Below are 13,361 nucleotides of genomic sequence, written 5' to 3'. Positions count from 1 at the left end.
TCTTCTCATGTACAAGCACATATTGGCAGCATTCAGTAGGTCATTTTTGAATCTTGTCTGTCAGAAGTGAAAGGTGCTGAGGTTTTTGTAATAGTGTGACATACAGTAAGTCATAGAGCACTGCTGTGTGCAGCTCATCTGAGTGGTTGGCACACGGCTGCAGCATGCAAGAGAGAGTGTGAATACACTTTGCATAATTTTGCATAAGTTACCGATGGTGACCGATGATGCATTGACTAATGACAGGACCAACTGAGCAAAACATTATTCATTTGTACAAATGAAACATTTAGTTGTCATTTGCAAAAAAAAAAAAAAAAATGAAAAAAACTAATAATGAATAAAAAAATTATTTTTTGGGCTTTTAAATTAGTGTTCATATCAGCTCTTTTTTCAAACGTATCATCAGAAAGTTTATGAAAAGGAAAGTTGCCCTCACCTTATAACAGAGATGCTGAGTCGCAGATGGCACAAATCTATCCTGGATTTTCCATTGTTTGATTCATCAGAATGTTTAATTGATTTTCAAAGTTTTACCATTGTGACACATTAAAGAAAATATGTTCCACACATGCTAAGAGGATATTGATGAGCAATATCTCCAGAAACTGTCTTTATTTCAGGATAACAACATAAGACTTTTACATCGCAATCTTCTAATTACAAATAGAAAAATCATCAATTTTGCTGATTTAGTGGCAGATAACTTCATTTGTTGTGACTCCTTGTTAGCTTCATCTCCAAATCACATTTAGAATAAATTTTCTTTTTATGTCATAACATCGTTTGGAACTCAAGGCTCAATTTCTTCAACATTTATTTGGCTATAATATGACTGTAGTTTGTTCTAAGCGTTCTTTGAGGACCGAGTGAGGTGGCTCAGTGGTTAGCACACTGGACTCACATTCTGGAGGACAAGGTTCAATCCCACATCTGGCCACCCTGATTAAGGTTTTCCATGATTTCCCTAAATCACTTCAGGAATATGCTGGGATGGTTCCTTTGAAAGGGCACGGCCGACTTCCTTCCCCATCCTTCCCTAATCCGACGGGACCGATGACCTTGTAGTTTGCTCTCCTCCCCCAAATCAACCCAACCGTTCTTTCGGTCAGCAACAGCAGCACAGGTGTTTGTTTTTAAATTGTGGGTAAGGCATTGCAGCAATAATTGCAGTTGGTGTAGAAAGGTGAAATTAGTCTTCCAGTTGCCTTTTGGAACCTTCTTGATAAAAGAGTTACCACTGTGCTGTAATATTATGAACTCTTTTTATGTTCTCAAACCCAGCCTCTCTTCCAAATTTTTCGATCTGGGTATCTATATAACTGCACAGATACCTGAAAGATAAAAAAACTGTTCCATCTTAAAACAGAAAGCTTTTTCAGAGCTAGCTCTAAAACATTTTAGGATGGCTTTGAATGTCCAACAGCATTCCAAAAGCATTTCAGGAGACTTCAGATTTTAAGTCTTTTGATATTAGTCATTAGCAGCCACTGAGTTCTTATTTTATTCCACTCATTTTGTAGCACAGCAAACACTAATGAGACACCGATATCCAACAGTGTTTTCAGTCTTGATACAGTGAAGTTGTTGCAGATTAAGAGTTTCTGTTGGCTGCTTTCTCATCTGTGGCTACTTTACACAAAGCATTCCCAGATGTTAGCAGGGGAAGTGCAGGCAAGGGCAGGCTCAATTGAACTGGGCCTCTTCAGTAGTGTAACCGCTAAGGCTACCCACATACCAAGCATTTTTATCTTGCATTTGTTATTCTGTAAAGCAAGTAAAGCTGTGCTCAACCCGATGGTTGATCTGAACACTACAGTAATGTACTAGGCATAGTGGTGTGCCTTATACTTGCTCCCACCTCTGAATCAACTTATACAGCCAGTTCAGCTAGTTAGGGGGGAACTTACGAGTCAACATTTACTCCAAAACATAGCACAGCTTGATGTGGCATTTTGTTCATTGTTTGAGGTGAAAGAAGCCATAAGTAGTAGAAAAGATCATAGGACCAATGGGGGTTGAAACCCATGCCTTTAGCTTTGTAGTTTGGAACTTAACCCACTGAATACATTTCTGTATAGAATATTAATAAGTTATTTATCAAATATAAACTACACTGATCCAAGGGAAAAAAACACTAGAATTTTGTACATGAAGTAAACAAATAAATCACAATGGCGTTCTAAGTGATTCATTATGTAAATTATGAGTAGTAAATAGGTATGGAAAAAAAATCATTCTATTTCATGACCAAATTCAGTGTTTTTATTGCCAAATTTGCATTATTTTTGCCAGAATTTATTTATTTATCTATTTATTTATTTATTTTACCGAATTCCATGCTTCTTCCCAAAATCCCTGTTGTTTTTGCCAAACTCGGTGTTGTTTTTCTTTTTCCAAATTCGATGGTGTGTCAGGGTCTACATTTTTGTGCAAATTCAGTGTCTTTTCAAATTCGATATTTGCATGTTTTTTGCCAAATTCGGTGTTTTTTTCCCCAAATTTGGTATTTTTGCCAAATTAAGTGTTGTTTGGTGTTTTTGCCAAATTTTGTGTTTTTTAGCAAATTTGGTGATCTTTTGCAAAACTTGGTGATTTTTAATTAAAACTCATGGTGTTTTTTGCCAGATTCAGTAGTGTTTTTTTGCCAGATTTGGTGGTGTCTTTTGTCACATTCATTCCCCCCCCCCCCCCTCTCTGTTATTTTAAAGATCATACACAAATCCCCAATCTCGAGGAGGGTAGAAGCCAAAATGCAGATTTAACATTCAGTAATTATCTGCTACAATTATTAGTAAGTTGCCATGTTTATTTTTATAACATTTATATAAATTGAAAAATTACAAATTTTGCAAATGTAGCGAAAGTCGCCAATTTCACATTATTTTGCTAAAGGCTATTAATTTTGCACTACTTTTTTCATTATCATTTTTGCAAACTTTTCTTGCCCCTAAGAATGAATAACAAATAGTTACTTGAATTCACTGAGAAGAATTATCCCTTTCTCCTGGAATAGTTTATTTACAGTAAATTTGTTTCAATGATCTACTTTCTTGCATAGTTGTCGAGGTAGAAATAAATTCAAATAACGCTCATTTTTGCTTGCCACTATGCTTTGTGCTTCCTCCATCTTTCCAGTCACTACAGTTAACTTTATCAACTCTAATAGGTCCTAGTAGTTCATTTGCTCAATTTACTGGTGAGAGCCATCAGCATAACCGAAGTGAAGTTTTTTTTGTTAATTATAGACAAAATTGACAATTATAATCAGTTGTCACATTCATCAACTTAATATTATTTTTTCTCCCCCCCCCCTCCCCCTATCATTAACATATCTCATTGCAGCACAATTTCAGCTGCAGTTTGAATGCAAACCTTATTTCATTAGCTAATCATTCATGCAAATTTACATTTCCACAGCTAACTCTGAGGCCCTCAAGAACATTCAGTATTTGATTATTCCTTTAATTTTCGTTATAAATAATCATAGAGTCACTGTGGTGTATTTGGCGAATCTCAGTATATAGCATGCACATTAGAAAATTTACAGATAAATTTTTTTAAATTCTAAATGCATTCCTGTGCTTGCTGGACCCATTAGTACCACTGCATTGTGGTAGAGCTGTGTAGAGCCAATGTTTCTTTTAGAGTGTGTCCAGCCCACACGTGCTCAGTGACTGCACACGCCTGTTTGGGCGAGTGAGGAAACTACCGGTCACATGCTTCCACATATACTGCAACGTGACAGGTGGGGAATGAACTCTGCTCATGCTGGTTCGCCACGTGGATGCAGTATTCTAGTAAATAACTTCCACTGTGATCTGTTATTGCTAACTTTTTCCACTGACTCAGCATTTGTGTGTGTCTGGCAGCAAAATGCCCATTAATGAGGCATTCAGTTGGATCCCTGGTGCAGTGTTATGGCCCTATAAAACCACACCACAGCCCTAGCACTGCGAAGTATTAACTAAGGATAGCAAAAAATTTAATAACTCATACATCACAGATTGCTAATGGCCAAGGGTATCCTTAAATACATGCCTCACAAACCCTCCAATAGATATTCGCATCTACACGGGCTTTCACCTGCAGATTATAATTACACAAATATCTGCAACTTCACTGATATCTGCACTGGGGGTAATGTACAAAGGGGCTAAAGAATACACAAATTCTGTGCTGAAAATCGGCTATCAGAAGTTCTCAAGTTTTTTTAATGGCTTTTAGCACAAGATACAAATGAAGTGACATTATCAGTTTACCATTTTATTTGCTTTTGATCATATCGTAGTTTAAGGTGAGATTCAAAGCAATTTCTATTTTCACAAATATACCTCATTCTCCACATGTGATGTGACCAATACTCAACGTAGGGGGGGGGGACTTCAGTTGTGAGAGTAGAATAAATAATACACGCAAAAAGTGATGAATATTTTGCTTTTGAAAAAAGACACACATAAAAAATCTGCAATTACTTGAGTTAAAGATATAAACTATGCTTTAATATAAAGTTTTTTTATGAATGTTATTAGATAAATATGTTTGCTAATAATAGAAGCCCAGTCATAAAGCACCTTTTTTATGACACTTTTCTTCTGTCACATTAATTATCTATTCATGTACACAATTGTATCAGCATTCTTTCTCACGACCACCATCACTTGAGCAGGAAATTATTTATCAAATAAATTAAAAATCACTGTCATACTTAGATATATTATTATTGACAGGAATTTCAAACTTCTATCTTTTGGTGAAGAAGCAGAGGAAGATGAAGAGGAAAATGAGGTAGCCAATAAAATGTATGCTGGACGTAGCAAGTCAACACATGATGTTCTCAATGATCCAAAATTAAGTGCTGTGCCTGCAGTAGATATGAATCAGAAAACAAAAACGAATAAGAATGAAGTGGGAAGTGAAAATGATGAAGATAATACTAATGCTTCAGCAAGTGAAGAATCAGCTTTGAGTGGTGATGAAGATGTTTCGAAGAGAGGTTGGAGCTCGGATGAAGAAAAGCAAGTACTGTTTATTATTATTATTATTATTATTATACAGTTTTAAAAGTTGTGGTCTAGTGAAATAAAATGTGGCTCAAAAGACTGAAAATTCGTGACTCTAAACTTTCAGTACCTTATTGAGAAGATATATTTCAGCCTTATTAGTTCAATCTGTGATTATTGTGTAGATTATTATTAAACTTATGGACTACTTTATTCTCTCTCTCTCTCTCTCTCTCTCTCTCTCTCTCTCTCTCTCTGTGTGTGTGTGTGTGTGTGTGTGTGTGTGTGTGTGTGTGTGTGCATTTTGTCTGTTTTATTGAATCAAATACTGCCTACACTATTTTGTTAGGTTTATGTCCGAATAATGAATTTTTTTCTCAGGAAGGAAACAGCAAATATACGGAAAAAGTTAAAAACGGAATATTCTAAAACTGAACAATCTCACAAAAAAACTGTTCCTGATGCAAAGGAATCTGAAAGTGAAGGGGAAGATTATTATTTGGGTCAAGAACAAGATAAAGAGAGGAAAAGAAAAATGTAAGTATACTCTACAGTTCCACTTTTCTTTTAAAAGAAATTTATTGGCCTCCACTTTGTAATGGAAGATTCATGTAGCAACACACAGGCACTTTCTTTGCTCACTCAGGATTGCATTGCAAGAGTCCACTTGGCACCCACAGGTTGGACAAAGGTATGTCATCCTTGAAGGGGTCATTGTAAGCACGTGTCTACATGCTCACTTCACAGTTAAGTTGTTGAGCTGGGCTCCATCAAGAAACTTGCTACTGTCCTTGAACTTCCCCACCTGCCCCATCAACTAGCTTCTCCCATTTGCTACAGTTTGCATTAATCACACTATATCACAATTTGTGCAGTCTTTTAAAGTGCAATGTAGGTTTCGTGATGGCATCTTGGTAACTGCTCTATTTGACTGAGTACTGTGCATCAGTGAAGAGAGGAGTGATACATACAATTTAAGTGTCCTAGCCACCACATATGTGACGTTTCTTAAGAATGGCGGTGATACTCTGTAGCTTCACAGTATTTGGGACTGTCTTATTTGCCACCTGGTGCCTCATTATTATGCCTAGAATATTTTGTAAGCACTACAGATGAAAGGTGTTGAGTTTATTTTCTTGTTTAGCATATGATGTCCACATCTTATATCCATGCAAGAGGGTGCTCAGCACACATACTTGGTAAACAAGTATTTTTGTGCTCACTGCAAGGTGTTTGTTGTCCCTTACTCTCTTGCGAAACTTCCTAAAAGTGTCGGATGCTTTGCACATCTATCTCGTCATCCAGAGAGAGATCTTCTAACACTAATGACACAAGGTAGCAGAATTTGTCACCCATATCAAATAGAGAGCCATCCATTATTATGACAGACAAAACCATGTATCTTTGCGCCATTACCACAATCTTCTTTACACTCGCATACATAGAGAAAAGCTTACATGCAGTAGTAAATTATTTATCGATAAGGCTTTGAAGGTTGTCTTGAGTTTGCACTACAAATGCTGTATTGTCATAAAATAAAATGTTTTTTACAAGTTAGTCCTCACAGTAGCTCTTGGATGTAATTAGTGAGCTGATGTAAAGTTTCCAGTCAACTGTGATATGTAGGTAGATGCCCTGGTTTGTTTCACTGAAAGCAACTATGAGAAGTATCAGGAAGAATATATTAAACAAGTTTGGAGCCAATTTACAGCCCTCATGAACTTCTATTTACGCAACAAAAAGATCAGATCTGCTTGTACTAAATACCACAGCACAGTCCATATTGTCATGGAAAGCACTGATCATCTTAAGGAGTTTTTGAGGTCACTCTGTCTTCACTAGTGAAGTATACAGTACCTCCCTGTTGATTGGTCAGATGCTTTATGTAGGTCAGTCAAGGCAATGAACAAGGGGGTCTTCTGCTCTAACCATTTTTTTCTGGATTTGCCTAAGTGTGAAGATCGTATCAACAGTAGAGCACTGTGCTCAAAACACACCTTGAAACTTAGGGTGCACTCACTTGGGAGGCTTCTCAAGTCTGTCCAACACCACTCTGGAAAACACTTTTCAGATGATATGCAGCCAAGAAATTTCATTTTAGCAATTGCAATCATTGTGATTTAGAAGTTAAATGTTAAGAAAGAGATAATTTGCATGTAAAAACTAATCTCCTTGTCCTGCATGTAATTTCATTGAGCCACGGCATTCTGTACTTGTAAACATGAAGGGAAATAATCATGAATGTATAACAAGTTAACTAAAAATGAGCTATTTTAAACTGCATATTGACATCACACCATTAGCTAAGATTAACAATAATTTTGCCTGTGTAATATTAAGGACGCCATTTACTCTACTCGTACAAGTGCTGTAGTTCTATAAACAAGAAAGTCAGTAAAGACACAAAAAAAAACCATCCTGCTTTTCCAGTTACGTGGTTTAAATCTGTTTATCTGCCTTGTCACATCTGAAGCACATAAATATAAATATGTGGGAACTTGTCAAAAGGAAATAACTATCTATATGTGGTTTATGCACAGAGCTGTTATTTTACTGAGGACATTATTTCATATAGCTTGAGCAGAAATCCTTGTGGAAGAATTAATGCTTTTATTTTATTATTGAAGTTCTGAAAATTTCCTCTTTCATATCCAATATATGTGGAGTGCTTGTTTGTTTAAGTCCTTTGCATTGGAATAATGGATCATGCACCAAGGACCTCGCTGTTGGTGGGTTGGCCTGTGTGCCTCATCAATACAGGTAGTTGTACTGTAGGTGCAACCACAATGGAGGGTATCTGTTGAGAAGCCAGACTAACATGTATTTCCTGAAGAGGGACAGCAGCCTTTTCAGTAGTTGCAGGGACAACAGTCTGGATGATTGACTGATCTGGCATTGTATCATCAACGAAGTCAGCCTTGCTCAAGAACGCTAAAGGCTACATGGATAGGTAACGTAGCTGAAAGCAAGGGGAAACTACAGCCGTAATTTTTCCTGAGGGCGTGCAGCTCTGCTGTACAGTTAAATGATGATGGTGTCCTCTTGGGAAAAGTATTTCAGAGGTAAAATAGTCCCTCAGTTGGTTCTTTGCACAGGGACTACTCAGGAGGATGTTATCATCAAGAGAAACAAAACTGGCATTCTGTAGATCAGAGCATGAAATGAAATTTTAGACCCCTTAATTAGGCAGGTTGGTAAGAAAATTTTAAAAAGGGAAGGGATAGGCTGACATTTGATGTAGTGGGAATTAGCGAAGTTCAGTGGCAGGAGGAACAGGACTTCTGGTCAGGTGAATACAAGGTTATAAATAAAAAGTCACATAGGGGTAATGCAGTAGTGGGTCTAGTGATGAATAAGAAAATAGGAATGCGGGTGAGCTACTATGAACAGTGTAGTGAACACATTATCGTAGCCAAGATAGACATGTAGCCCACACGTACTGCAGTAGTACAAATTTGTATATGATGAAGATATTGAAGAAATGTAGGATGAGAGAGAAGAAATTAATTCGATAGTAGGAAAAGGAAGAGAAGAAAAAATAGTAGTTGAATGTGGACTGGGGGAATGAATGAAAGAGGAAGCTGCCCTGTAGAATTTTGCACAGAGCATAATTCAATCATTGGATTAAGACTCGTAAACACTGGAAGGTTTCAGATTGATTATATAATGGTAAGACAGAGATTTTGGAACCAGATTTTCAACTGCAAGATGTTTACAGGTGCATATGTGGACCATGACCACAATTTAATGGTTATGAACTGTAGATTAAAACTGAAGAAATTGCAAAAAGGTAGGACATTAAGGAGATGGGACCTGGATAAGTTGAAAGAACCAGATGTTGCTGAGAGTTTCAGAGGAAGCATTGGGCAATGGTTGACTAGAACAGGAGAAAAGAATACAGTAGAAGACAAATGAGCAGCTTTAAGAGATGAAGGCAGCAGAGGATCAAATAAGTAAAAGGATGAGACCTAGTAGAAATCCTTGGATAACAGTGAAGATATTGAATTTAATTAATGGAAGGAGAAAACATAAATGTGCAGCAAATGAAGCAGGTGGAAGTAAATACAAACATCTACAAAATTATATTGACAGGGAGTTGTTGTGGTCTTCAGTCCTGAAACTGGTTTGATACAGCTCTCCCTGCCACTCTATCCTGTGCAGGCTTCTTCATCTCCCAGTACTTACTGCAACCTACATCCTTCTGAATCTGCTTAGTGTGTTCATCTCTTATTCTCCCTCTACGAATTTTACCCTCCACGCTACCATCCAATGCTAAATTTGTGATCCCTTGATTCCTCAGAACATGTCTTACCAACAGATCCCTTCTTCTTGTCAAGTTGTGCCACAAACTCTTCTTCTCTCTCCAATACGTCCTCATTAGTTACATGATCTATGTTGTGACTCGCCGATCATTCAAACTGCCGCCGCACAATTACGCGCGTCGTCTACATGCGGCGCTGTCTGCCAGCCATGCAGCAGCCGCGCCACCTAAGCGGCCAGCCAGCCAGCGGCCGCTAGACTAGGACTCAGTGTTCATTCGAATGTTCACATGTATTGCTTTGTCAACTTGCTCAGTGACTTATTGTGTTGTATCGTTTCGAAATACATGTGTTCAACTAGACGTTATAACAATTGGGGACGAGGTAGTGGATTTTTTCTTTTCATCATTGTCCCACAGGTTTCCATGGCTACTGTCGAGCTACTATTGCAAGGTCTCATTGAACAGCAAACGCTCCTAACATCGGCGATTCGCGATTTCGTCGCGGCGTCAAATTCATTTCTTGTCGTTGGCTATTCCTTCATTTCTTCCTTACAACGAGTCGGCGGAAGACTGGTCTGATTATGAAAAACGTCTTCGACAGCACTTCTTGGCATTTCATGTCACGGACGAACAAACATGTAAGTCTCTGTTTCTTTCCTGGATTTCACCTCAAATGTATCGGTTCTTGTAGCAATTGGCTCCTTTGAAAGATCCTGCATCTTTGTCCTGTGCTGAAATGTGCTGACTTCTGTCTGTCTATTTTCAAAAGCAAACACATGTGGTAGCCTCTCATGTTGCCTTTTATCGTTGTCAAAAACAACTGCATCAATCCTATTGCGCTTTGGCTGCTGAACTTCATGGCCTCAGTCGAAAGTGTCAGTTTATTACTGATGTCCACAAAGAATCCTATGCTGGTTCCATGGTACGGGATGCTATTATCCGGTCGGCGCCCGACAACAAAGTTCAGCAACGTGCCCTTCAGTTGGGAAATCCGACTCTAGATGAAGTTCTCTCCATCGCGCAGTCTTTTGAAATTTCTCATGCCTCTGAGGCTCAAATAGAGGTGTGGGGTGATGTCGGGGAAATACAACCTCTGTGCGCTGTTGACGATGCGTGCGGCTCGTACCCACCCACCGACGTGGCCGCAGTACACTCCCAAGTGCAGCTTCGGCCTAACCGTAAACAACCCACTAAGAATCTACAGCAAAATCTCTGGCAACTTCCTTCATGTCAGCGATGTTTCACGAAACATTCACGCGAGGATTGTCCCCAACATTGGGCTGTGTGTCACAATTGCAAAAAGAAAGGTCATGTGTATTCCGTTTGAAAATCTGACCGCATACATGATGTTCATGAACATGATGCTGATTCTGATTCTGTGTTGTCTGTCAATTGCACTTTTTCCCTTTCAGGGAAGTTATTCCTCACTGTCCAAATCCTTGGTCGGGATGTTCGCATGCAGGTGTATACCGGTTCTGCTGCCACTATAATTAATTCTCAGACGTATCTTCAGTTGGGATCTCCACTGCTATCACCTGTCACTCGGCAGTTACGGACATACAATAAACAGAAGATTTCTCTACTGGGACAATTTAATACTGAGGTATCTTACAAATCCATTGTTTGCCCTGTTCCCATATTTGTGGTCGACCAGAGTAACGCAGATAACCTGTTTGGTTTCGATGCCTTTCGTGTTTTTGGGTTCTCCATAGATGTCTCTGTCAATATCGTCTCTGATGCTATTCCTTATGCTCAATTGGATTCCTTGTTGATGACATTTTCGTGCCTTTTTTCTCCTGGGTTAGGCCGTGCAAACGACTTTGAAGCTTATATCACGCTCAAACCCACACCTCGGCCTAAGTTTTTTTGGGCTCGGCCCATTCCTGTGGCCTTTCGTGATCGGGTAAACAGAGCTGGATCGTCTCACTACTTCAGGGGTCTTGCTTCCTGTCACTTCCAGTGAGTGGTCCTCTCCTGTTGTTGTCGTTGCTAAGCCAAATGGTGATATTCATCTCTGTGGCGATTTCAAAGCCACTGTAATTGCTCAATGCCTCATCGACACTTACCCTATGCCCCGATCTGAAGAACTGTTCACTGAACTTGCTGGAGGCCAGTATTTTTCTAAAATTGACTTGTCAGAAGCTTATCATCAACTTCCTCACGTTGCTGCTTCCTGGCAGTTTCTGGTCCTTAACACGCCTTTTGGCCTCTATCACTACCAATGCTTGCCATTCGGGGTTGCTAGTGCCCCTGCTCTCTTTCAGCTCTTGGAACAATTATTGCTCCCTGTCCCTGGGTGTATCAATTACATGGACAACTTTGTTGTCACTGGCTCCACCACTGAAGAACATCTTCAAAATCTCCACACACTTTTTCATGTCTTACAGACTGCCAGTCTTAAGTGTAACCTTAAGAAATCACAATTTTTTAGGCATCTATCACGTACTTGGGATTTCAACTCTCTCGGGATGGTATTTGTCTGCTTCAGCAAACTGTCGCTGCGATCGATGCCCTTCCTCGCCCTACATCTGTTAAGGAACTGCAGGCCTTCCTGGGGAAAATAGCATACTATCACAAGTTCTTACTGTCTGCTGCTTCGGTAGCTCAGCTGTTGCATTGCCTGTTGCATAAAAACGTACCTTTTCACTGGTCCGCGTCATGTGATGCGACTTTCCAGAAATTGAAGACTATGCTGAAACAGGCCCTGTGCGTGGCTACTTATCGACCTGGCCAACATCTTGTTCTTGCCACGGACGCCTCTCAATACGGGGTTGGTGCAGTCCTTGCGTACTGTTTTTCAGACGGCTCTGAACAACCCATTGCTTATGCCTCCAAAACGCTCACGGATGCCCAACAGAAGTATTCTCAAATTGAAAACGAAGCTTTGGCCATTATTTACACTCTTCATAAGTTTGGTGTTTTTCTCTATGGATCCAAATTTCATCTTGTTACGGATCACAAACTGCTTGCTTCCTTGTTTCATCCATCATCGTCCCTTCCCGACAAGGCTGCACCTGCCTCCAGCGTTGGGCTCTTTACTTGCCTCGTTTCAATTATGAGATTCATTTCCGGCCGACGGCTCAACGTACGAATGCTGATGCACTGTGTCACCTTCCCATGGGTCCTGATCTGGCATTCGATAAGGACGAACTTTTGTGTTTCCATCTGGATGTTGCCGAGCAGCGGGTTGTGGATGGATTCCCCAACACAGGGGACCGGCTGGCGGCGGCTACGAGTTCTGATCATACCCTCTCCCGGGTTTTACACTGTATTCAGAAGGGTTGGCCAGATCGTCTGTCCGCTAAGACTTCTGACCCGTTGCGGAACTACTACCCTTTGTGCTACCGCCTCACGGCTAAAGATGGTGTTATCCTCCTTTCCACCGACAATGCTTCACCGCGTGTTGTGGTACCTGCATCTTTGTGTGCTTCGGTCTTGCGCCTCCTTCACCAAGGGCACCGGGGTGTGTCTCGCACAAAATCTCTGGTGCGCCGTCATGTGTACTGGCCCGGCATCGACTCTGAAATAACACACATGGTCGCTGCCTGCGGCCCTTGTGCGTCATAGGCCGCTGCCCCGAAGTCATCTTTGTCACCGTGGCCTTCGCCTGAGACGCCCTGGGAGCACAGTCATGCTGACTTATGCGGGACCTTTTTTAGGTACTTATTGGCTCCTCGTAATTGACGCCTACTCTAATTTTCCTTTCATTGTCCGTTGCACGTTGCTTACCACCGCGGCAACCACAAGTGCTCTCGCCCGCATTTTTTCTTTTGAAGGGCTTCCCTCTACTCTTGTTACTGATAATGGTCCGCAATTTGCCTCTTCAGAATTTGCAGATTTTTGTGCTCGTCGCAGCGTTATGCATGTGACGGCCCTTCCATTCCATCCACAATCAAACGGTGAACGACTGGTCCGCACATTTAAGGCTCAGATGCGGAAGCTTCTGACGTCTTCTGCTGCTGATGATGAGCTTCTCCAGTTTCTGGCTTCTTACCGTTTCACCCCCATGGGCGACCACAGCCCAGCTGACCTCTTACATGGCCGACGGCCCCGCACTCTAATTCATCTTCTGCAGCCTTCCACCTCACGGCTGCAGG

At 40.4% G+C, this 13,361-nt stretch overlaps 1 protein-coding gene across 1 annotated transcript in view; it reads left to right on the top strand.

Moving 5' to 3' along the window:
• Window positions 1-13,361, top strand: part of LOC126273110 (spliceosome-associated protein CWC27 homolog) — a 114,718-nt gene that overhangs the window by 77,508 nt on the left and 23,849 nt on the right. The window contains exons 5-6 of the mRNA XM_049976559.1: window positions 4,731-5,018; window positions 5,385-5,540. Coding sequence (XP_049832516.1) covers window positions 4,731-5,018; window positions 5,385-5,540 — 444 coding nt within the window. The remainder of the gene's footprint in view (window positions 1-4,730; window positions 5,019-5,384; window positions 5,541-13,361) is intronic.

The sequence above is a fragment of the Schistocerca gregaria genome, chromosome 5 (assembly GCF_023897955.1).
Source record: "Schistocerca gregaria isolate iqSchGreg1 chromosome 5, iqSchGreg1.2, whole genome shotgun sequence".
Taxonomy (NCBI): domain Eukaryota; kingdom Metazoa; phylum Arthropoda; class Insecta; order Orthoptera; family Acrididae; genus Schistocerca; species Schistocerca gregaria.
This window is presented reverse-complemented; position numbering and strand designations above follow the sequence as displayed.